Source organism: Cherax quadricarinatus, chromosome 2, assembly GCF_038502225.1.
Source record: "Cherax quadricarinatus isolate ZL_2023a chromosome 2, ASM3850222v1, whole genome shotgun sequence".
NCBI classification, from domain to species: Eukaryota; Metazoa; Arthropoda; class Malacostraca; order Decapoda; family Parastacidae; genus Cherax; species Cherax quadricarinatus.
In genome coordinates this window covers 78,943,122-78,969,802 of record NC_091293.1, presented here as the reverse complement: position 1 = coordinate 78,969,802, position 26,681 = coordinate 78,943,122, and the positions used below count along the sequence as shown (strand labels likewise).

At 40.0% G+C, this 26,681-nt stretch overlaps 1 protein-coding gene across 3 annotated transcripts in view; it reads left to right on the top strand.

Annotated features, from left to right (window-relative positions):
* Positions 1-26,681, top strand: part of LOC128684289 (prestin) — a 101,387-nt gene that overhangs the window by 38,914 nt on the left and 35,792 nt on the right. For all 3 annotated transcript variants that reach the window (XM_070089147.1, XM_070089142.1, XM_070089143.1), the window contains 2 exons: positions 5,581-5,750; positions 11,630-11,812. In XM_070089147.1, the coding sequence (XP_069945248.1) occupies positions 5,639-5,750; positions 11,630-11,812 (295 nt within the window). In that variant the 5' untranslated portion in view covers positions 5,581-5,638. The remainder of the gene's footprint in view (positions 1-5,580; positions 5,751-11,629; positions 11,813-26,681) is intronic.

Below are 26,681 nucleotides of genomic sequence, written 5' to 3'. Positions count from 1 at the left end.
ACATATAACTAGGTTGTGTATAATACAATAGTGAATAATATAAACATGTATAATTCAGTAGTCTATAATACAGTAGCCTATACTACAACAACATATATTAGTCTATAAAACAGTAGAGTATAATACAATAGTCTATAATACATTAATCTATTAGTAGATTAGTGTTTATTACAGTAGTGTATAATACAGTAGCGTATAATACAGCAGTAGCGTATAATACATAACTACTTTATTCATTTCTTCCAATTGTAGGTTTAAGTATACAGGAAATGTTTTAGGGAGTTTAAAAACTAAATTTAAGACATCTTGGACCGACGTAATACTCTGCCTATCAGAAATTATTCAGAGACCCTCGACCAATCATTGAGTTTTATGAATGCAAAGGCACGGAATTTTTTGGATTTAAGAATTCTAGAGAGCTTATAGGGTTATGTAGATGAAGGTATAAACCTGGACCAAGTGACGTTGATTCCGTAGTTCACTTGCTCTGAAATATATTTAATTTATTACCTTTTTTTCGTGGCTACTCAGGTTGTCCTGTTACTGTAAGCTGCCAAGATTTTTTTTTTTCGTGTTGCGTTTACACTAAATAAGGTCATAAAAACAGACTTTCCATATTTTACTGTTGCTTTATTTCAACTCTTTCACTATATATGTTAATATATATATATATATATATATATATATATATATATATATATATATATATATATATATATATATATATATATATATATATATATATATATATATATATATATATATATATATATATATATATATATATATATATATATATATATATATATATATATATATATATATATATATATATACGCAATAAGATCACAGTAAACAGGTGATTTCAGAATATGCAAAACAACCACTGTGAAAGAATAGAGAAATTCCAAGCGCTTTCGTGACTACTCACATTATCAAGGAACTACGAAAGTAAAGCATCCAAGGAAGGTATATAAGCGGTCTGGCCAACACCTCACTATCAGATCCCAGAACAGTTAAACACCTGATGCTCGCCGGCCAAACTGGACAGGTCCTTCGCACAACCCACCAACAAATTATTCTACCCAAGAAATAAGAAAATTTTAAAAATTATTATTTATCCAGTGTATTATTAAATTCTTCCCAAATTCTATTAATTATAAATGGATCTAATTTACATAAACCAAAGGAAATATTCATATTATTGTCAAAACTGCTTTTTATGAAACAAGATTCAATTATATTCCTGTCGACCATGGACTTGCTTGATACTACTTTCTCAACTTTTTGAAAATCAATTGGATGGTTAAAATCTCTTACATGAATAAATAGAGCATTGGAATCTTGTCCAGTTCTAATGCTACATTTATGTTGTTTTAATCTTAGTTCGAGATTTTTACCAGTTTGACCGTAATAAACTTTATCGCAAATTTTACAAGGAATCTTATAGACACATCCATCAGCATTTTGGGGGTAATTCTTTATCAAAAGTTTTTTTACTGTGGCAATGGTAAATCATAGTTAACGAGTTCTTCAGATAAGAAACTTAATAAATCACCAACAGGAACTTTCGTAAACAAGGAAGTAACATCAAAACTAATAAAAAATAAAAAATAAAAAAAAAATAAAAATAAAAAAATAAAAACACACAAACCAGGGAATCCAGTCAGACCAATTATTAGCTCCATAGTCAGTTTCATATAAATTATCCAAATGGCTTGTTGATATTTTGAGCCCTATTGTTGGCAAAATTTCTAACTTTAATGTTAAAAACAACATAGACTTGGTTGATAAATTAAGCTCCTTGACTGACTTAAATGATTTTAACATGGTTAGTTTTGATGTTACTTCCTTGTTTACGAAAGTTCCTGTTGATGATTTATTAAGTTTCTTATCTGAAGAACTCGTTAACTATGATTTACCATTGCCAGTTCCTACTATCATTAAACTTATTAAACTTTGCATTGTTGATGCAAAATTTGTATTTAATGATAAGTTTTACACTCAGAAGTTTGGTATGGCAATGGGAAATCTTCTTTCACCTGTTCTTAGTAACCTATACATGGAATTTTTTGAAACAAGGTTGCCTAACACAATCCTCCCTAATAGAGCTAAATGGTTCAGATATGTTGATGATATTTTGTGTCTTATGCCCAAAAATGTAGATATACACCATTTCCTTGGCAAATTAAATAGCTTAGCCCATTCTATAAACTTTACTGTTGAGTTTGAAGAAAATAACTCATTGCCTTTTCTAGATGTTTTAATTATTAAGGGTAATAATGAATTCAAACTTAAAATTTACAGAAAACCTACAAATAACTGTTCCTATGTTCACTATTATTCTTCGCATCAAGATAGAGTTAAACTGTCTGTTTTCTCATCAATGTTTTTGTGAGCTTTACGAATTTGTAGTCCTGAGTTCATAGATGAGGAAATATCCAAAATTTATGAAATAGGTAATGATTTAAAATACCCAAGAAATGTAATTGATAAATCTTTTAAAGATGCTAGAAATACTTTTTACAATCCAAAAAGGGACAACCAGCCTTATTCAACTAAAAATATAGATGAATGGTTCAGAGAACCGACATGTTGATAAATTAGACACATGTGCAACTCTTGGTTGCACATGTGTCTAATTTATCAACTAAAAATATGTTGGTTCTCCCTTACCATGAAAATTTGGTTGATATGCCTTCTCTTCTTAAGACTTTTAATATTAAAGTTGTATTCAAGAATCTTGATACAGTAAAAAAAAACTTTTGATAAAGAATTCTCCCCAAAATGCTGATGGATGTGTCTATAAGATTCCTTGTAAAATTTGCGAAAAAGTTTATTACGGTCAAACTGGTAAAAATCTCGAACTAAGATTAAAACAACATAAATATAGCATTAGAACTGGACAAGATTCCAATGCTCTATTTATTTATGTAAGAGATTTTAACCATCCAATTGATTTTCAAAAAGTTGAGAAAGTAGTATAAAGCAAGTCCATGGTCGACAGGAATATAATTGAATCTTGTTTCATAAAAAGCAGTTTTGACAATAATATGAATATTTCCTTTGGTTTATATAAATTGGATCCCTTTATAATTAATGGAATTTGGGAAGAATTTAATAATACACTGGACAAATAATAATTTTTTAAATTTTCTTATTTCTTGGGTAGAATAGTTTGTTGGTGGGTTGTGCGAAGGACCTATCCAGTTGGGCCGGCGAGCATCAGGTGTTTAACTGTTGTGGGATCTGATAGTGAGGTGTTGGCCAGACCCCTTATATACCTTCCTTGGATGCTTTACTTTCATAGTTCCTTGATAATGTGTGTAGTCACGAAAGCGCTTGGAATTTCTCTATTCTTTCACAGTGGTTGTTTTGCATATATATATATATATATATATATATATATATATATATATATATATATATATATATATATATATATATATATATATATATATATATATATATATATATATATATATATATATATAACAAGTCGGCCGTCTCCCACTGGGGCAGGGTGACCCAAAAAGAAAGAAAATCACCAAAAAGAAAATACTTTCATCATCTTTCAACACTTTCACCTCACTCACACATAATCACTGTTTTTTGCAGAGGTGCTCAGAATACAACAGTTTAGAAGCATATGCGTATAAAGATACACAACATATCTCTCCAAACTGCCAATATCCCGAACCCCTCCTTTAGAGTGCAGGCATTGTAATTCCCATTTCCAGGACTCAAGTCTGTCTAGACGAAAATAACCGGTTTCCCTGAATCCCTTCACTAAATATTACCCTGCTCACACTCCAACAGATCGTCAGGCCCCAAATACCATTCGTCTCCATTCATTCCTATCGAACACGCTCATGCACGCCTGCTGGAAGTTCAAGCCCCTCGCCCACAAAACCTCCATTACCCCTTCCTTCCAACCTTTTCGAGGACGACCCCTAGCCCGCCTTCCTTTCCCTACAGATTTATATGCTCTACATGTCATTCTACTTTGATCCATTCTCTCTAAATGAGCAAACCACCTAAACAACCCCTCTTCAGCCCTCTGAGTAATACTTTTATTAACTCCACACCTTCTCCTAATTTTCACACTCCGAATTTTCTGAGTAATATTTACACCACACATTGCCCTTAAACAGGACATCTCCACTGCCTCCAACCGTCTCCTCGCTGCTGCATTTACCACCCAAGCTTCACACCCATATAAGAGTGTTGGTACTACTATACATTCATACATTCCCTTCTTTGCCTCCATAGATAACGTTTTTTGCCTCCACATATACCTCAACGCACCACTCACCTTTTTTCCCTCATCAATTCTATGATTAACCTCATCCTTCATAAATCCATCCGCCGACACGTCAACTCCCAAGTATCTGAAAACATTCACTTCTTCCATACTCCTCCTCCCCAATTTGATATCCAATTTTTCTTTATCTAAATCATTTGATACCCTCATCACCTTACTCTTTTCTATGTTCACTTTCAACTTTCTACCTTTACACACACTCCAAAACTCATCCACTAACCTCTGCAATTTTTCTTTAGAATCTCCCATAAGCATAGAGTTCCTCAAAGAGCTGGGTGAAAAGCTCATCATAGAAACCAAGGACCACAGGGCGACCAGCTTCCTCTTTCAGAGACTCAGTGTCGCAATCCAGAGAGGAAATGCCTGCAGCATTCTGGGCACGCGGCCCACCACAGGGGAGCTGGACGAAGTATTGGAGATGTAGCTCTAGAGTTACCTATGTTGTTTTACTTTCTGTTGTATTTTTGTGAATGTTTGGCCAATGTATTTTGTCTTTAAATAAAACATACTTGAAATATAGGGGATGGCAGGAGAAAATTCTCAAACAGCTTCAGGGAGAACCTTGAGTTTTCCCTGAAGCAAGTTTATTCTTTTCTCTGAGGATGAGGGTCCCTTCGACAGTTCTAGAGGTGGTACCTCCATATATTCTATATATATATATATATATATATATATATATATATATATATATATATATATATATATATATATATATATATATATATATATATATATATATATATATGTATATATATATGTATATATATATATATGTTTATATATATATATATATATATATATGAAGATTGAGACACTTATGCAGCATATGGGAATCTTTATTCAGGAAACGTTTCGCCAGACAGTGGCTTCATCAGTCCAATACAAAGAGGAAGGCGTAAGGAGAGGACTGATTACCTGAGGGACTGATTACCTCATACTCCTCCTCTCCTTACGCCTTCCTCTTTGTATTGGACTGATGAAGCCACTGTGTGGCGAAACGTTTCCTGAATAAAGATTCCCATATGCTGCATAAGTGTCTCAATCTTCAACTTGTCGGTTTTTCAAACCATTCATCACACACACATTATATATATATATATATATATATATATATATATATATATATATATATATATATATATATATATATATATATATATATATATATATATATATATATTTATATTATTTATTTATTTATTTATTTATTTATTTATTATTGTAAATATCTAACGAACAAATTCATTTTTTTTCAGTAAGATTGGGAGGTGTGACACTAGTGCCATCGCTAAGGTTTGGCACTAGAGTGTCAGTATGGGACACAATAAGAGTCAAGGTGGAGGGTGTGAAATGTGTGTTGTGAGACCAACACTCAACATCACCCAGCGTGCCTCCAAGTACCACTACACTCCACCACACAAGCTAGGTAATGTATCCCTGCCACAGTGTTACAGTACCTCTACACTCCACCACACAAGCTAGGTAATGTATCCCTGCTACAGTGTTACAGTACCACTACACTCCACCACACAAGCTAGGTAAAGTATCCCTGCTACAGTGTTACAGTACCACTACACTCCACCACACAAGCTAGGTAATGTATCCCTGCTACAGTGTTACAGTACCACTACACTCCACCACACAAGCTAGGTAATGTATCCCTGCCACAGTGTTACAGTACCACTACACTCCACCACACAAGCTAGGTAATGTATCCCTGCCACAGTGTTACAGTACCACTACACTCCACCACACAAGCTAGGTAAAGTATCCCTGGTACAGTGTTACAGTACCACTACACTCCACCACACAAGCTAGGTAAAGTATCCCTGGTACAGTGTTACAGTACCACTACACTCCACCACACAAGCTAGGTAATGTATCCCTGCTACAGTGTTACAGTACCACTACACTCCACCACACAAGCTAGGTAATGTATCCCTGCTACAGTGTTACAGTACCACTACACTCCACCACACAAGCTAGGTACTGTATCCCTGCTACAGTGTTACAGTACCACTACACTCACCACACAAGCTAGGTACTGTATCCCTGCTACAGTGTTACAGTACCACTACACTCCACCACACAAGCTAGGTAATGTATCCCTGCTACAGTGTTACAGTACCACTACACTCCACCACACAAGCTAGGTACTGTATCCCTGCTACAGTGTTACAGTACCACTACACTCCACCACACAAGCTAGGTAAAGTATCCCTGGTACAGTGTTACAGTACCACTACACTCCACCACACAAGCTAGGTACTGTATCCCTGCTACAGTGTTACAGTACCACTACACTCCACCACACAAGCTAGGTAAAGTATCCCTGGTACAGTGTTACAGTACCACTACACTCCACCACACAAGCTAGGTAATGTATCCCTGCTACAGTGTTACAGTACCACTACACTCCACCACACAAGCTAGGTAATGTATCCCTGCTACAGTGTTACAGTACCACTACACTCCACCACACAAGCTAGGTAAAGTATCCCTGGTACAGTGTTACAGTACCACTACACTCCACCACACAAGCTAGGTAATGTATCCCTGCTACAGTGTTACAGTACCACTACACTCCACCACACAAGCTAGGTAATGTATCCCTGCTACAGTGTTACAGTACCACTACACTCCACCACACAAGCTAGGTAATGTATCCCTGCTACAGTGTTACAGTACCACTACACTCCACCACACAAGCTAGGGAAAGTATCCCTGCTACAGTGTTACAGTACGTCTACACTCCACCACACAAGCTAGGTAATGTATTTATTAAGTTTCCTTGCATTGCGTAAAAATTTGCAGCTATCTTTTAAATGTATGTATGTAAAGAAAATATTTTAAAACTACTAATAACTGAACTAATATCGCCGCTAGTTCATCCTTTCAAAGATACGGTACTATATACCCCAATCAGCTCTTCTTGTTCTGTACCACACTCTCAATTACCCTTACCTCACCTATGGTATTTGTGTATGGGGCTCAAACGCAGCAAATCACTTCAGACCTTTAATAACCCAAGAAAATGCTGCAGTCCGATTGATTACCTGCTCCAGCACTAGACAGTATACTCCGCTGCTTTTCAAGAGTCTTAACTTGCTTCATATACAAAACATCTACACTAGTTATTGTGCTTACTACATACACAGAACACTATACTCAAATATAAACCCTCCTCTCAAACTCCTCCTTAATAACTACAACAGAACACACAGCCATAATACAAGACAAATCACTCCTCGACATCCCTCGTGTCCATCTCTCCCTATGTAAAAATGCTGTGCACATAAGGGCCCTAAGATCTGGAATTCATTGCTATTAAATTGTTCCATTGTAATATTTCCACATTATAAAATAATTCAAATTGTACCATTGTTTGTAATAACGTAATTTTTATAAACTAACTTTAAACCTTTAATTATGAGTGGGTGTGGGTGGGTGTGAGTTGGACCTGACTAGCTTGTGCTACTAGGCCGGACGCCGTGCTCTTCCCTTAAGTGACGTGTCTGACCTCACTAGGTCAAGGCATTGGCTTAAGCCGGTGGGAGAATTGGACCTGCCTCGCATAGGCCAGTAGGCCTGTTGCAGTGGTCCTTCTTATATTCTTATATTCTTATTGTACTGACTATAATTCATCAAATGTCCACATAATTATCTGTTAATGCCTTACTAATCTAAAGTTAATATTAAGTTTGCCAAGTGCTAAAATATAATACTGTAACTATCTCTGTTGATATATAAAAAAAATAATGTTCAAGTCGAACCAACTGTGACATATCTAGTATTTAGTATAGTCTTTAATTTTTTTTTTTTTTTTTTTTTTTTATTCGCCGGTATTCTCCCGGCCCGGGTCTTTTCCAAGTAGTGGTGACCCGGCCTTGGCTCCCTATCTGGGGAGTGTCTCGAGACTTAAGTCTCCCATGGGAGGAGGTACAGTACCTCCTCTTCTTTGGGACCAAGTGTCCCCAGGGCCTAGCCACATTCCCCGCCCTCACGGGGCTCGTAGGGAGAAGCTAGGCCTCTGGTCTGCCATCTACCCCGCCTCAAAGGGGCTTTAATGTTTCAGGTTCAGTCTGCCCGAGAAGCCTCGGCATGATAGGGGTTTTCTTTGCACTTGCAAATCAATATTGTAATTTAGCATTTTAAACTATGCATGGAAACAGACTCCTTATAACATGTCAGTTACACATTGTAAACTTGCAAGGAAATCAAAATTTGAATTTCAATTCGAATTTAAACTATTTGGGTTGACTTTGTCATTACGGCAGAAGTTTACTCACAGGATGAGAAAAATGTTGCTTCGTAGATAGAAATGGGAAATACATGGGCCTGATGATGATAAATTATGCAATATCAGTCACTACTGAATTGGTTATCAAACAAATAGACCGGTTAAAGCAAAATAAATCCCCGGGTCCTGATGAACTTCTCTCAAGGGTTCTTAAAGAGTGTAAAATGGAACTTTGTGAACCATTGACTAATATTTTTAATTTATCTCTTCAAACAGGTGTAGTGTCTGATATGTGGAAGATGGCTAATGTAATTCCTATTTTTAAAACAGGGGACAAGTCGTTACCGTCAAATTACCGCCCAGTAAGCCTGACCTCAATTGTAGGCAAATTACTAGAGTCAATTATAGCTGATAATATAAGAAGCCATCTCGATAAGCACAGCTTGATTAATGATACTCAGCATGGATTCACGAGGTGCCGTTCCTGCCTAACTAATTTATTAACCTTCTTCAGTAAATCTTTTGAGGCCGTTGATCATGATAAAGAATACGATATTGTTTATTTAGATTTTAGTAAGGCTTTTGATAGAGTACCGCACCAGAGACTGTTAAAAGAAATGGCAGCTCATGGCATTGGGGAAAAGTGCTGTCACGGATCGAGTCATGGCTCACTAATAGGAAGCAGAGAGTATGCTTAAATGGGGTTCAATCCGAGTGGGGGTTTGTAACAAGTGGTGTACCACAGGGATCAGTCTTAGGCCCGTTGTTGTTTATAATATATATCAATGACCTTGATGAGGGTATTACTAGTGATATGAGCAAATTCGCCGATGACACAAAGATAGGTAGGATAATTGATTCAAACGTAGATATCAGGGAACTTCAGGAGGATTTAGACAAACTCTACTCTTGGTCAGAAAAGTGGCACATGCAGTTCAATGTAGATAAATGCAAGGTTCTGAAGCTCGGGAGTGTCCATAACCCTAGCACTTATAAATTAAATAATGTAGAACTTAGCCATACAGATTGCGAAAAGGACTTGGGGGTTATGGTGAGCAGCAACCTTAAACCAAGACAGCAATGCCTAAGCGTACGTAATAAGGCAAATAGATTATTGGGATTTATATCAAGAAGTGTAAGCAACAGAAGTCCAGAGGTCATACTGCAGCTTTATACATCATTAGTAAGGCCTCACCTAGATTATGCAGCTCAGTTCTGGTCTCCATATTACAGAATCGATATAAATTCGTTAGAAAACATTCAGCGTAGAATGACTAAATTAATACATAGCATTAGAAATATTCCTTATGAAGAAAGATTGAAGACTCTTAAATTACATTCACTTGTTAGACGAAGAACGAGGGGAGACATGATCGAAGTGTATAAGTGGAAGATGGGTATTAATAAAGGGGATATTAATAAGGTCTTGAGGATGTCTTTACAAGAGAGAACCCGCAGTAATGGATTTAAATTAGATAAGTTTAGATTTAGAAAGGACATAGGAAAGTATTGGTTTGGAAATAGGGTAGTTGATAAGTGGAACAGTCTACCTAGTTGGGTTATTGAGGCTGGGACTTTGGGTAGTTTCAAATTTAGGTTGGATAAGTACATGAGTGGGAGGGGTAGGATTTGAGTGGGATTTGCAAATGAGTGGATAGAGTTATCAGAGATTATTTTTTGGGTAGCATTGAAAATTGTGTAAGAATGGTATATAATACCGACAAGATGAAATTAAGACACAAGTGCAACATCTGGGTATCTTTATTGTAGACGTTTCGCTATCCAGTGGCTTTATCAATACAAATTCTAGGACATAACTTGAAGACAGTAGAACTATGTACAGAAGATGAGGCAATCAGTCCCTCAACCTAGAAGTAGGTGCGAAGAGCACCATAGTCGTGGAGATTCTGAAGCAGAAGAAAGGAGCCTGGCGCTTATATAGTAACGTCAGGTGCAGCAGACGAGGGCATAGTCATTGGTAGGCGGGATTCCCCAGTGGAAGTAGGTCCTTCCTAAAGAGATGGGTTAGTTGTAGTAGTAGTTGTCGTAGCCGTGAAGGTTATGTACATGTTGAGGGACTGATTACTTCATCTTCTGTATACATAGTTCTACTGTCTTCAAGTTATGTCCTAGAATTTGTATTGATAAAGCCACTGGATGGCGAAACGTCTACAATAAAGATACCCAGATGTTGCACATGTGTCTTAATTTCACATTGAAAATTGGGTTGGGCAGATGTTTTGTTAGTGGGATGGATTGTAAAGGACCTGCCTAGTATGGGCTAACAGGCTTGCTGCAGTGATCCTCCTTTCTTATGTTCTTATGATATCATCACCTTCAATACTGTTTTGTGTCACGTATCCTCAAAAAACCTGGTTGTGCCAGCAGCTGTATCTCTTATAAATCCAGTGACTTATACAGTGAAGGATTTTGTTTAACGTTTGCTGCCTTGTGGAGCGACAATTTCTCGCACCTGTGAAGCCAGTGATCGCATTCCCGTAATAAAAAATTACATGGTAACTGTTACATAAGGAGACAGAAAACTAACTAGATTGTGCAAGAAAGGTATAAAATACCGACAATATGAAAGTTAAGACACATGTGCAACATCTGGATATCTTTATTGTAGACGTTTCGCCATCCAGTGGCTTTATCAATACAGATTCTAGGACATAATAGGAAGACAGTAGAACTATATACAAGGCCGAGGGACTGATTACCTCATCTTTTGTATATAGTTCTACTGTCTTCCTATTATGTCCTAGAATCTGTAATGATAAAGCCACTGGATGGCGAAACGTCTACAATAAAGATATCCAGATGTTGCACATGTGTCTTAACTTTCAACTAACTAGATTGCCCTGACATACTTTATCAAACAGGATGGAATTAATACGTCAGTTATGAAAATTTTCAGCCTCGTACAGTATGCAGTTGTTCACCAGTTCGATATTTTTCCTTCCTGGAATGCTAAATGTTTCTGCATAGGTTTTCAGAATAAATTTCAGTACAAGAAAATCTTAAAATTCCTCTGGATAATTATATTTTGTGCTTTATATTTACAGGACTTTTTGAGAGTCTTCAAATAAATTCAAAGAAATCATGTGCGTGCTCTGGAAGATGTTTAAAGTCAGCAATTACTGCGAGGGTTCCAATCCTCTCTTGGCTGCCTTCATACGACTTCCGATCATCCCTGCTAGGAGACGTTTTGTCTGGCATCACTGTAGCTATTATGCATATACCTCAAGGTGAGTTATGTCTGGCATCACTGCATCACTGAAAATGTTTATATATATATATATATATATATATATATATATATATATATATATATATATATATATATATATATATATATATATATATATGTATTTAACACGTCGGCCGTTTCCCACCGAGGCAGGGTAACCCAAAAAGAAAGAAAAAACTTTCATCATTCAACACTTTCACCATCACTCATACATAATGACTGTCTTTGCAGAGGTGCTCAGACAGATGTCCCTCCAAACTGCCAATATCCCAAATCCCATTTCCAGGACTCAAGTCCGGCTAACAGGTTTCCCTGAATCCTTTCATAACCTATTACCCTTGTCATACTCCAACAGCTCGTCAGGCCCCAAAAACGATTTGTCTCCATTCACTTCTATCTAACAAGCTCCCTCATGCTTGCTGGAAGTCCAAGCCCCTCGCTCCCAAAACCTCCTTTACCCCCTCCCTCCAACCTTTTCGAGGACGACCCCTACCCCGCCTTCCTTCCCCTACGGATTTATACGCTCTCCATATCAATCTTTGTTCCATTCTCTCTAAATGACCAAACCACCTCAACAACTCTTCACTCCTCTGACTAATACTTTTAGTAACTCCACACCTCCTCCTTATTTTCACACTACGAATTCTCTGCATAATATTTACACCGTAACAGCCTGGTTGATCAGACCCTGATCCACCATGAGGCCTGATCTCAGACCGGGCTGCAGGGGCGTTGACCCCCGAAACCCTCTCCAGGTAAACTCCAGGTAACCACACATTGCCCTTAGACACGACATCTCCACTGCCTCCACCGCCTCCTCGCTGCAGCATTTACCACCCAAGCTTCACACCCATATAAGAGTGTTGGTACCACTACACTCTTGTACATTCCCTTCTTTGCCTCCATGATAATGTTTTTTGTCTCCACAGATATCTCAACGCACCCCTCACCTTCTTTCCTTCATCAATTCTATGGTTAACCTCATCCTTCATCAACCCATCCGCTGACAAGTCAATTCCCAAATATTTGAACACATTCGCTTCTTCCATACTCCCTCCAATGTGATATCTGTTTTTTTCTTTATCTAAATCGTTTGATACCCTCATCACCTTACTTTTATCTATATTCATTTTCAACTTTTTGCTTTTACACACCCTCTCAAACTCGTCCACTAACCTCTGCAACTTTTTTTTAGAATCTCCCAAAAGCACAGTTTCACCAGCATAAAGTAACTGTGTCAGTTCCCATTTTGTATTTGATTCCTCATAATTGAATCCCACCCCTCTCTCCAGCACCCTAGTATTTACTTCTTTTACAACTCTATCTATAAATATGTTAAACAACCATGGTGACATTATACATCCCTGTTATTACTGGAAAGTAATCTCCCTCTCTCCAGCACACCCTAACCTGAGCCTCACTATCCTAATAAAAACTCTTCACAGCATTTAGTAACTTACTACCTATTCCATATACTTGTAACATCTGCCACATTGCTCCCTATCCACTCTATCATAAGCCTTTTCTAAATTCATAAATGCATTGAAAACTTCCCTACCTTTAAATACTGTTCACATATATGCTTCAGTGTAAACACTTGATCTACACATCCCCTACCCATTCTAAGCCTCCTTGTTCATCTGCAATCCTGCTCTCTGTCTTACCTCTAATTATTTTAGTAATAACCCTACCATACACTTTACCTCAGTAAACTTATTCCCCTATATATTTTACAGTCTCTTTTCCCCCCTTTCCTTCATATAAAGGAACTATACACGCTCTCTGCCAATCCCTAGGTACCTTTCCCTCTTCCATTCATTTATTAGACAATAATACCAACTACTCTAACACTATACCCCCTCTCCCCTTCCTTGCTTTTAACATTTCTCTCATGTTCCGGACAGATCCAGCTGCTTTACCCCCTTTCATTCTACATAATGCCTCATGCACCTCCCCCACACTCACATCCTTCTCTTCTTCACTCCTAAAAGATGTTATACCTCCCTGACCAGTGCATGAAATTACTGCCTCCTTTTATTTATTTATTTGTTTTATGTCTTTGCAAACAGTACATTGAGATTTTGTATTTACAATAATGGGTTGCAATGCAAAGAGAGCCTCTATTATGCCTAGGCATTATGGGCCAACTTAACATTATTTGCTTACAGACTACTTAATACTATGGATTATATCATTTTCTTCATCAACATTTAAAAGTTCCTCAAAATATTCCTGCCAGCTACCCAATACCTCCAGCTCTCCATCTACTAACTCCCCTACTGGTGGCTAAAGCTCTCGCTTCACACACGGAGGGCCCGGGTTCGATTCCCGGCGGGTGGAAACATTTCGACACGTTTCCTTACACCTGTTGTCCTGTTCACCTAGCAGCAAATAGGTACCTGGGTGTTAGTCGACTGGTGTGAGTCGCATCCTGGGGGACAAGATTAAGGACCCCAATGGAAATAAGTTAGACAGTCCTCGATGACGCACTGACTTTCTTGGGTTATCCTGGGTGGCTAACCCTCCGGGGTTAAAAATCCGAACGAAATCTTATCTTATCTTATCTTATCTTGTTTCCTAAGCTTTCTTAACCTGTTTATCTCACTCCAAATTTTTTTTCTTAATCTCAGCAAAATTTGTTGACAGTGTCTCACCCACTCTATCATTTGCTCTCCTTTTGCACTCTCTCCCCACTCTCTTCACATTTCTTTTACTCTCCATATACTCCACCAATCTTATATCACTTCTGTTTTGTAAAAAAAAAAAAAAAGCTCATAAGCGACCCTTTTCTCTTTTATCGCACCCTTTACCTCGTCATTCCACCAACAACCGACAGCAACCGCCCAGGGAGGTACTACCGTTCTGCCAAGTGAATGTAAAACGGAAACCTGCATTTGTTATACATGATGAGGATTGCTGGTGTCTTTTCTCTATCTCATAAACATTTAGGTACGCTACCCATGCATGTACACGTTTATGTATACACTCAACACTGAAGAAAGTTCGTCTTCAGTGTTACTCGAATGAGTAACATATATTTAAGAACAGAGTAAGAAGCTTATTCTTTATTTCATCACAGAAGCTCAAGTTTCTTATGATAACTTCGTTCATATTTTGGTATCTCAGAAGTTATTTCCTTCAAAAGTGGTGGTTTTATTTTCATAACTGCACATTTAACTGCTACATAGGTGGTGTATAAGACTAGTACAAACAACACACTGCTGCAAAGGTGACGTCTGAGACTAGTAATGAACCTCCTAGTAATGAAGGAAGTGAGTCGAAAGAATTGAGTGACAACATAAATACGAGATTTAGACACTCAGAGATGAGTAAACCATTGGTTACCAGTACTGTCGCCGACAGTGAAGACAAACGTTCTGACACCAGGATTTTTGAGACATTTCGCTCGACAAGAGCCTCATTGGAGTCATGACTTAATAGAGTTTTACACAGCATCGCTGTGTCAGTAACAGAGTCATCCGTAACCCGAGTTTTGCCTCACTATTGTCGACAATTCAACTTTGGCATAAAGAGACATTATCGATTCTGAATGTCCCTGTAATACACGTCAACATACAGAGGTTCTACATGAATGCAAGTGTTTCTCATTAACATACAGGCGTTCCACACCAAAATACAAGAGTTCCACACCAATATGCAAAAAACTTCCGTCAACAATCGCTTCCCATCAAGATGAGTGTTCCACATTAACATGCAGAACACACATCAACATCATGTGTTCACATTAGTATGTAAATGTAACCCAAACATACTCGTCTTCCATACATATCTGACACAGTATTTAGGGATACACATGTATACACAAGCATATACATACACACTTAATTTTATACACAAGTATACTCAACTCAGGCAGACACAGGCATATATTGGTAGTGTTAAATTAATGCCTAAATATAGAACGACTGGGGAATTTATCACAATTAGACAAAAATACTTACCGTCTAACAACTGGTTACAACACTGGCATTTGTATGATTACAACACTGGTATTTGTATGATTACAACACTGGCATTTGTATGATTACAACACTGGTCTTTGTATGATTACAACACTGGTATTTGTATGATTACAACACTGGTCTTTGTATGATTACAACACTGGTATTTGTATGATTACAACACTGGTCTTTGTATGATTACAACACTGGTATTTGTATGATTACAACACTGGTCTTTGTATGATTACAACACTGGTATTTGTATGATTACAACACTGGTCTTTGTATGATTACAACACTGGTCTTTGTATGATTACAACACTGGTATTTGTATGATTACAACACTGGTATTTGTATGATTACAACACTGGTCTTTGTATGATTACAACACTGGTATTTGTATGATTACAACACTGGTCTTTGTATGATTACAACACTGGTCTTTGTATGATTACAACACTGGTATTTGTATGATTACAACACTGGTCTTTGTATGATTACAACACTGGTATTTGTATGATTACAACACTGGTATTTGTATGATTACAACACTGGTCTTTGTATGATTACAACACTGGTATTTGTATGATTACAACACTGGTATTTGTATGATTACAACACTGGTCTTTGTATGATTACAACACTGGTATTTGTATGATTACAACACTGGTCTTTGTATGATTACAACACTGGTATTTGTATGATTACAACACTGGTATTTGTATGATTACAACACTGGTATTTGTATGATTACAACACTGGTCTTTGTATGATTACAACACTGGTATTTGTATGATTACAACACTGGTCTTTGTATGATTACAACACTGGTATTTGTATGATTACAACACTGGTCTTTGTATGATTACAACACTGGTATTTGTATGATTACAACACTGGTCTTTGTATGATTACAACACTGGTCTTTGTATGATTACAACACTGGTCTTTGTATGATTACAACACTGGTATTTGTATGATTACAACACTGGTCTTTGTATGATTACAACACTGGTCTTTGTATGATTACAACACTGGTCTTTGTATGATTACAACACTGGTCTTTGTATGATTACAACACTGGTCTTTGTATGATTACAACATTGGTCTTTGTATGATTACAACACTGGTCTTTGTATGATTACAACACTGGTCTTTGTATGATTACAACACTGGTCTTTGTATGATTACAACACTGGTATTTGTATGATTACAATACTGGTCTTTGTATGATTACAACACTGGTATTTGTATGATTACAACACTGGTCTTTGTATGATTACAACACTGGTATTTGTATGATTACAACACTGGTCTTTGTATGATTACAACACTGGTATTTGTATGATTACAACACTGATATTTGTATGATTTCAAAACTCGGTACACTGATATCAACACTGGATCATAGACTGGTTACAACACTAGTCATCGATTAATTACAACACTGGTCACACTTCTAAACCTCACATCAAGGTGTCCTCTCATCAAGGTGTCCTCTCATCAAGGTGTCCTCTCATCAAGGTGTCCTCTCATAAAGTTGCCCTCTCATCAAGGTGTCCTCTCATCAAGGTGTCCTCTCATCAAGTTGTCCTCTCATCAAGGTGTCCTCTCATCAAGTTGTCCTCTCATCAAGTTGTACTCTCATCAAGGTGTCCTCTCATCAAGGTGTCCTCTCATCAAGGTGTCCTCTCATCAAGGTGTCCTCTCATAAAGTTGCCCTCTCATCAAGGTGTCCTCTCATCAAGGTGTCCTCTCATCAAGTTGTCCTCTCATCAAGGTGTCCTCTCATCAAGTTGTCCTCTCATCAAGTTGTCCTCTCATCAAGGTGTCCTCTCATCAAGGTGTCCTCCCATCAAGTTGTCCTCTCATCAAGGTGTCCTCTCATCAAGTTGTCCTCTCATCAAGTTGTCCTCTCATCAAGTTGTACTCTCTTCAAGGTGTCCTCTCATCAAGTTGTACTCTCATCAAGTTGTCCTCTCATCAGGTTGTCCTCTCATCAAGTTGTCCTCTCATCAGGTTGTCCTCTCATCAAGTTGTCCTCTCATCAAGTTGTCCTCTCATCAAGTTGTCCTCTCATCAAGTTGTCCTCTCATCAAGTTGTACTCTCATCAAGTTGTCCTCTCATCAAGTTGTCCTCTCATCAAGTTGTACTCTCATCAAGTTGTCCTCTCATCAAGTTGTCCTCTCATCAAATTGTACTCTCATCAAGTTGTCCTCTCATCAAGTTGTCCTCTCATCAAGTTGTACTCTCATCAAGGTGTCCTCTCATCAAGGTGTCCTCTCATCAAGGTGTTCTCTCATCAAGGTGTCCTCTCATCAAGGTGTCCTCTCATCAAAGTGTCCTCTCATCAAGTTGTCCTCTCATCAAGGTGTCCTCTCATCAAGGTGTCCTCTCATCAAGTAGTACTCTCAACAAGGTGTCCTCTCATCAAGGTGTCCTCTCATCAAGTTGTCCTCTCATCAAGTTGTACTCTCATCAAGTTGTCCTCTCATCAAGGTGTCCTCTCATCAAGGTGTCCTCTCATCAAGTTGTCCTCTCATCAAGGTGTCCTCTCATCAAGGTGTCCTATCATCAAGGTGTCCTCTCATCAAGGTGTCCTCTCATCAAGGTGTCCTCTCATCAAGGTGTCCCCTCATCAAGGTGTCCTCTCATCAAGGTGTCCTGTCATCAAGGTGTCCTCTCATCAAGGTGTCCTCTCATTGATCAGTATTCATTATCAAAGATAAGCTGGTCTTAATTACGTGATTATTAACCCTAAACGTCTTAGACTAATTACGATTTGTTTATGGAAATTATTTGTAGCAATGAATTGTATCGTTTATGGTAATTTAACGGGAAATCAAGAGCTACTTCATTTATTACCGGTTATTTCAGCGCGGCATAACTGGAGCTAGTATAAGCAAGGCCATGTTCTAACAAAATCAAGGTCACTACGTATATTAGTAAGCAACCACCATTCCTGTGTTAGTTACCACCATTCTTGTTACCACTACTTCCTGTGTGGTTTGTGGTCGTACGGGACACTGGTAGACAGCTGATGACTGCTGCTGCTGGGTTGGTAGGTAAGACACAAAGGCAACAGTTAGGCAACTTTATTCCGAAACGTTTCGCCTACACAGTAGGCTTCTTCAGTCGAATACAGAAAGTAGGCAGGAACATTAGAGATGTGAAGACGATGTAATCAGTCCATCACCCTTAAAGTCTGTATTCTGTATTTCTGTATTCGACTGAAGAAGCCTACTGTGTAGGCGAAACATTTCGGAATAAATTTGCCTAACTGTTGCCTTTGTGTCTTACCTACCAACCTGTCGGTATTGTATACCATTTTGATATTCATACTGCTGCTGCTGCTCCTTGACAGTTGCTGAATTGTTCCCGTTGAACGACTACGATGACAGGCAATTCTCACTGCTGCAGGAAGTCACTGCAGTTCCAGTGTGTCCTGGTGGTTGCTGGATACTTCTTGAATATGATAATGGTATACATAACTGACAAGTTGATAAGTGAGACACATGTACAACAGTTAGGTATCTATATTCCGGAACGTTTCGCCTACACGGTAGGCTTCTTAGTCGGGGTTGAGGGACTGACCACCTCAAAACTACGTCTACAGACCCTGAGCTGCTTTGGGGATTAGCGTGGACGGTTACAAAGCATGGCTTGCTTCTGCAGTGTTTTAAAAATTGAGGTTGGAGAGTTGAAGGAGGAGGCCTTGCTTCTCCAGGAGGAGATTAGGAGGCTGAAGGTCCACCTCAATGGGTCTGGGAGAGAGTGTGAGGTGGCTGGAGTTGTGGGGAATGAGGCTTCTAGCAGTGAGGTGCAGTCTGTCTCTCGCTGTGAGGAGGCTGTAGGTGGGGATGTAGAAACGGCTACCAGCAGTGAGGTGCAGTCCAGCACCTGCTACAAGTGGCGAGTGGTAACCAGTAATGGGAGGAGAATCAGAATAAGGAAAGTTAAGAGTGAAGATCTGAAGGTAGGAAATCGCTTCTCTGTTCTTCAGGATGAATGTACTTCAGTGGCCAGTGAAGGTAAGGGCACTACTGCCCCTGCTAACAGAGGTAAGCGCATTCTTGTGGTTGGTGACTCTCAGGTAAGATATATTGACCGTGCTTTTTGTAACAGGAATAAGAAGATGAGAGATAGAGTGTGCTTCCCTGGAGCTGGTGTTGGGGACATAGTTAACAGGCTGGATAATATCATGTCAGGTAATGGGAACAAGCCCATTATCTGTCTCAGTGCTGGTGGAAATGATATTGGGAAGGGTAGGAGAGAAGAGCTGCTAGATAAGTACAGGTCAGCTATAGATTTCATTAAGTCTAAGGGAGGGGTGGCAATCATATGTAGCATCTTGCCTAGAAGGGGAGTAGGAAATGAATGGTTGTCTAGGGCAATTGGTGTAAATTGCTGGCTAGAGATACTGCAAGGAACTTGCAATCCCATTCATTGACAACTGGAACAACTTTTATGGCAAACATGATATGTATGCAAGGGATGGGGTACATCTCTCTGGGGCTGGGGTGGTAGCACTTGCAAACTTAATTGAGAAGGCCATTGGTGAAATGCCTGTGATTTTATACTGATAGAAGATAGAGGTATGGGTGTGTGTGGGAAACAAGCAGGTTGCAACACTAGGGTTGGAAACAGTAAATGTATAAAGGGCATTCAGCATGAAGTTATAAATAAAGACAATAGATCAGGTCAGCAAACAAAGGGGGACAGCAGAGGGCAGCAAGGGACTAGCTCCCTTAAGGTTTACTATACTAATAGCAGGAGTGTAAGAAATAAGATAGATGAGCTAAGATTAATTGCAAGTGCAGGAAACATAGATATTTTTGCTATAACAGAGACCTGGCTCAATCTGAAAGATAGAGAGATGCCCTCTGAATGTCACATACAAGGCTATAAATTATTCCACACTGACAGGGTCAACAGGAAGGGTGGTGGAATAGCGATGCATGTCAGAGACAATTTAAATTGTTGTGCTACACAAGATATAAAATTGGAAGCGTCAGCCACTGAATCTGTTTGGTTACAGCTTCTCGAGGGCAGTGAAAAACTAATTTTGGGTGTGATTTACAGGGCCCCAAATCTTGATAGGGAGCGCAGTAAACTTCTATGGGACGAAATTCGTAAGGCATCTACATACGAAAATGTTGTGCAAATGGGAGATTTCAACTATAGACAGATTGACTGGAGCAATTTGACAGGAAATTTAGAGTCAGGTGACTTTCTTGATACGATCCAGGATTGTTTTTTAAAACAGTTTGTGACAGAGCCAACTAGGGAAAATAAACTCCTTGACTTGGTTCTTGCCAGTAGGGAAACACTAATTAATAATCTTGAGGTTAATGATGAGCTATGGGAAAGTGATCACAAATCACTCAGTTTTAATATATTATGGAATTCCCCTAATAATGGCAATCAAGTCTCTGTCCCTGACTTTCGCTTGGCTGATTTCATAGGACTGAAAAATTACTTAGGTGGGCTGAACTGGAATGACCTGACTAAGGGTCAGGTAGGTGGTGATGGTTGCCGATATGACGCTTTCCAGGGCATAGTTCTAGTTGCTCAGTCAAATTATGTTCCAAATAGGGAAATCAGATCATCCAAAAATGGATGAACAATAGATTAAAATATCTGATTGGTCAAAAGACAGGCATATATAGGCAAATCAAAAGAGGAGAGGGGCATTTAAGAAATCGATATATTCAGTTAAAGAGAGAAATAAAAAAGGGAATTAGAAAAGTAAAAAGAGATTATGAGGTTAAAGTTGCAAGAGAATCGAAGACTAACCCAAAAGGATTCTTTCAGGTATACATAAGTAAGATCAGGGACAAGATAGGCCCACTCAAAAGTTCCTCGGGTCAGCTCACTGACAGTTAGTTTAATATGTTTATTATGCACCCCATACCCATCCTGTGGGCGGTAGTCAAAAGATTACAGAGGTACATAATTGGTCCAGGGACTGGACTCCAAAGTTTTGATAGCTGAGCAAGCTACAGAGGCAATGAACTCACAATTTACAAAGGTAATGAACTCACAATTTACAAAGGTAATGAACTCACAATTTACAAAGGTAATGAACTCACAATTTACAAAGGTAATGAACTCACAATTTACAAAGGTAATGAACTCCAGGTAAGTCTGGTCACAATCATGACAAGTTACAAAGGTATTTACAGATTACAGAGGTACGTAATGGGTCCAGGGACTGGGCCCCCAAAGTTTTGATAGCTGAACTAGGTACAAAGGCAACGAGCTCACAAGTTACAAAGGTAATGAATTCTGTAGAATGGTTACTTACGTTTATACTTTGGCTACAATCATGAACAAATTATAGAGTAATGAGCAATTCACACTTCCACACCCGGTCACAACTGTAATGAGTTATTGGTGCAAATATTGATTGTTGAGTCACACACACCACACACACACACACACACACACACACACACACACACACACACACACACACACACACACACACACACACACACACACACACACACACTTTAGTTTAATATCTTTATGCACCCCATACCCATCCTGTGGGCGGTAGTCAAAAGATTACAAAGGTACATAATGGGTCCAGTGACTGGACCCCAAAGTTATGATAGCTGAACCAGTTACAAAGGTAATGAACTCCAGGTAGATCTGGTCACTAATCATGGCAAGTTACAGAGGTAATGAATCAGCTTCACTCCTATACATGGTTACAGTCATGAACAAATTACAAAGTAATGAACCACTGATACGTCCACACCTGGTCACAATTGTAATGAGTTATAAATACAAATATTAAGTGGATCATACACCCACACTAGCGCGCGCGCGCACATACACACACGAGGGCGCACGCACGGACATGTGCACACTAGCGTACAAATATATGCATACACACAAGGACGCACACCCACACACACACACCCACACACACACACACCAACACCCACACACACACACCCTCACACACACCCACACACACACCCTCACACACACCCACACACACATACACACACACACACCCACACACCCACACACGCACACACACACCCACACACGCACACACACACACACACACGCACACACACACACACACCCTCACACACACCCGCACACACACCCTCACACACACCCACACGCACGCACGCACACACACACACACACACAAGGAGGACCAAGGAGTGAAAGGGAAGATCAACTGGTTGCAGATGGAGAGGGTGATAGGTCGAATGCTGAGGCACAACAAGGCTATCAAGAGCCACTGGAAAAATCAAGGGAGAAACTGACCACATACAGGCAGGATCCAGAGCCACAGAGGGTGAGGCAATGCGAGGAAGAAAGGGCAAAATCAGTGTTTATCCATGGGCTTCAGGAGAGAGAGGAAAGGACACACACTGAAAGGAAGCAGGAAGAAAGGAAGGAGATTGAGAAAATCATAACAGAAATAGGTGAAGAGAGGGACGAGATTGTAAATTTTCAGAGAATAGGGGGGTACTCGAAGGTGAGAAACCGACCAATCAAGCTGATTCTCAGGACGGAAACAGTGCGGAACAGGATCCTCCAAGAGAAACCACGATTGAAATACTCGGAAGAGTACAAGAGGGTGTTCCTAGACAGAGACAGAACAAAATCAGAACGACAGCAGCTGAGGGAGAGGACAAAAAAGCGAAAGGAGCTAGGAAAAGAGACAAGGAGGGAACCAGCAGAGGTCTGTCAGAGCAGGACAGAACAGCAAGGGCAAGCACACACACAACTACTCTCAGAACCATACAACCTATCACACCATCCCAACACACCCTACAATCCATACCCACAGCCTCCACCCAACACCAAGCTATAGAACCCCACAGTATGCCACCAGGTCTCCCACCCTCACAGGCCCCCCAAACCACAGTGTTGGAAAGGAAACTGAAGGTATGGTACACAAACGCTGATGGAATAACAAATAAGTGGGAGGAGTGGCAAGAAAGAGTCAAAGAAGCATCACCGGACATCATAGCTCTCACAGAAACCAAGCTTACAGGTATGATAACAGATGCCATCTTTCCAACGGGATACCAAATCCTGAGGAAAGACAGAGGGAACAGGGGGGGTGGAGGAGTGGCGTTGCTGATCAAAAATCGCTGGAATTTTGATGAGCTGGAGAGAGAAGATAGCGGAGAAGAAAGTGATTACATAGTGGGAACACTTCACTCTGGAGGTCCCAAGGTGGTAATAGCAGTGATGTATAACCCACCACAGAACAGCAGGAGGCCAAGGCAAGAGTACGACGAGAGCAATAGAGCGATGGTTGACACACTAGCTAGAGTGGCCAGAAGAGCTCATGCATGCAGGGCAAAGCTCCTGATCATGGGTGACTTTAACCACAAGGAGATAGATTGGGAGAACTTGGACCCACATGGGGGCCAAGATACTTGGAGGGCTAAGATGATGGAGGTGGTACTGGAGAACTTCATGTACCAACACGTAAGGGACACTACAAGAGAGAGAGGAGAGGATGAACCAGCAAGGCTGGACTTAGTATTCACCTTCAGTAGTGCAGATATCGAGGACATCACATATGAAAGACCCCTTGGGGCCAGTGACCATGTGGTTGTAAGCTTCGAATACACAGTAGAGCTACAAGTGGAGGGAGAAGCAGGAAGGCCAGGACGAATGAAGCCAAACTACAAGAAAGGGGACTACACAGGAATGAGGAACTACCTGAACGGGGTTCAGTGGGACAGAGAACTGGCAGGGAAACCAGTTAATGAGATGATGGAATATGTAGCAATAAAATGCAAGGAGGCTGAGGAGAGGTTTGTACCCAAGGGTAACAGGAGTAATGAAAAAGCCAGGATGAGCCCATGGTTTACCCAAAGGTGCAGGGAGGCAAAAACCAAGTGTGCTAGGGAATGGAAGAAATATAGAAGGCAAAGGACCCAGGAGAATAAGGAGAACAGTCGTAGAGCCAGAAATGAATATGCACAGATAAGAAGGGAGGCCCAAAGACAATATGAAAATGACATAGCAGCGAAAGCCAAATCTGACCCGAAACTGTTGTACAGCCACATCAGGAGGAAAACAACAGTCAAGGACCAGGTAATCAGGCTAAGGAAGGAAGGAGGAGAGACAACAGGAAATGACCGGGAAGTATGTGAAGAACTCAACAAGAGATTCAAAGAAGTGTTCACAGAGGAGACAGAAGGGACTCCAGAAAGACGGAGAGGTGGGGCACACCACCAAGTGCTGGACACAGTGCACACAACCGAGGAAGAAGTGAAGAGGCTTCTGAGTGAGCTAGATACCTCAAAGGCAATGGGGCCAGATAACATCTCCCCATGGGTATTGAGAGAGGGAGCAGAGGCGCTATGTGTACCCCTAACAACAATATTCAATACATCTATCGAAACAGGGAGATTGCCTGAGGCATGGAAGACAGCAAATGTAGTCCCAATCTTTAAAAAAGGAGACAGACATGAAGCATTAAACTACAGACCAGTGTCACTGACATGTATAGTATGCAAAATCATGGAGAAGATTATCAGGAGAAGAGTGGTGGAACACCTAGAAAGGAATGATCTCATCAACAGCAGCCAGCATGGTTTCAGGGACGGGAAATCCTGTGTCACAAACCTACTGGAGTTCTATGACATGGTGACAGCAGTAAGACAAGAGAGAGAGGGGTGGGTGGATTGCATTTTCTTGGACTGCAAGAAGGCGTTTGACACAGTTCCACACAAGAGATTGGTGCAAAAACTGGAGGACCAAGCAGGGATAACAGGGAAGGCACTACAATGGATCAGGGAATACTTGTCAGGAAGACAGCAGCGAGTCATGGTACGTGGCGAGGTGTCAGAGTGGGCACCTGTGACCAGCGGGGTCCCGCAGGGGTCAGTCCTAGGACCAGTGCTGTTTCTGGTATTTGTGAACGACATGACGGAAGGAATAGACTCTGAGGTGTCCCTGTTTGCAGATGACGTGAAGTTGATGAGAAGAATACACTCGATCGAAGACCAGGCAGAACTACAAAGGGATCTGGACAGGCTGCAGAACTGGTCCAGCAATTGGCTCCTGGAGTTCAATCCCACCAAGTGCAAAGTCATGAAGATTGGGAAAGGGCAAAGAAGGCCGCAAACGGAGTACAGTCTAGGGGGTCAGAGACTACAAACCTCACTCAAGGAAAAAGATCTTGGGGTGAGTATAACACCAGGCACATCTCCTGAAGCGCACATCAACCAAATAACTGCTGCAGCATATGGGCGCCTAGCAAACCTCAGAACAGCATTCCGACATCTTAATAAGGAATCGTTCAGGACCCTGTACACCGTATACGTTAGGCCCATATTGGAGTATGCGGCACCAGTTTGGAACCCACACCTAGCCAAGCACGTAAAGAAACTAGAGAAAGTGCAAAGGTTTGCAACAAGACTAGTCCCAGAGCTAAGAGGTATGTCCTACGAGGAGAGGTTAAGGGAAATCAACCTGACGACACTGGAGGACAGGAGAGATAGGGGGGACATGATAACGACATACAAAATACTGAGAGGAATTGACAAGGTGGACAAAAACAGGATGTTCCAGAGATTGGACACAGTAACAAGGGGACACAGTTGGAAGCTAAAGACACAGATGAATCACAGGGATGTTAGGAAGTATTTCTTCAGCCACAGAGTAGTCAGTAAGTGGAATAGTTTGGGAAGCGATGTAGTGGAGGCAGGATCCATACATAGCTTTAAGCAGAGGTACGATAAAGCTCACGGCTCAGGGAGAGTGACCTAGTAGCGATCAGTGAAGAGGCGGGGCCAGGAGCTCGGACTCGACCCCCGCAACCTCAACTAGGTGAGTACAACTAGGTGAGTACACACACACACACACACACACACACACACACACACACACACACACACACACACACA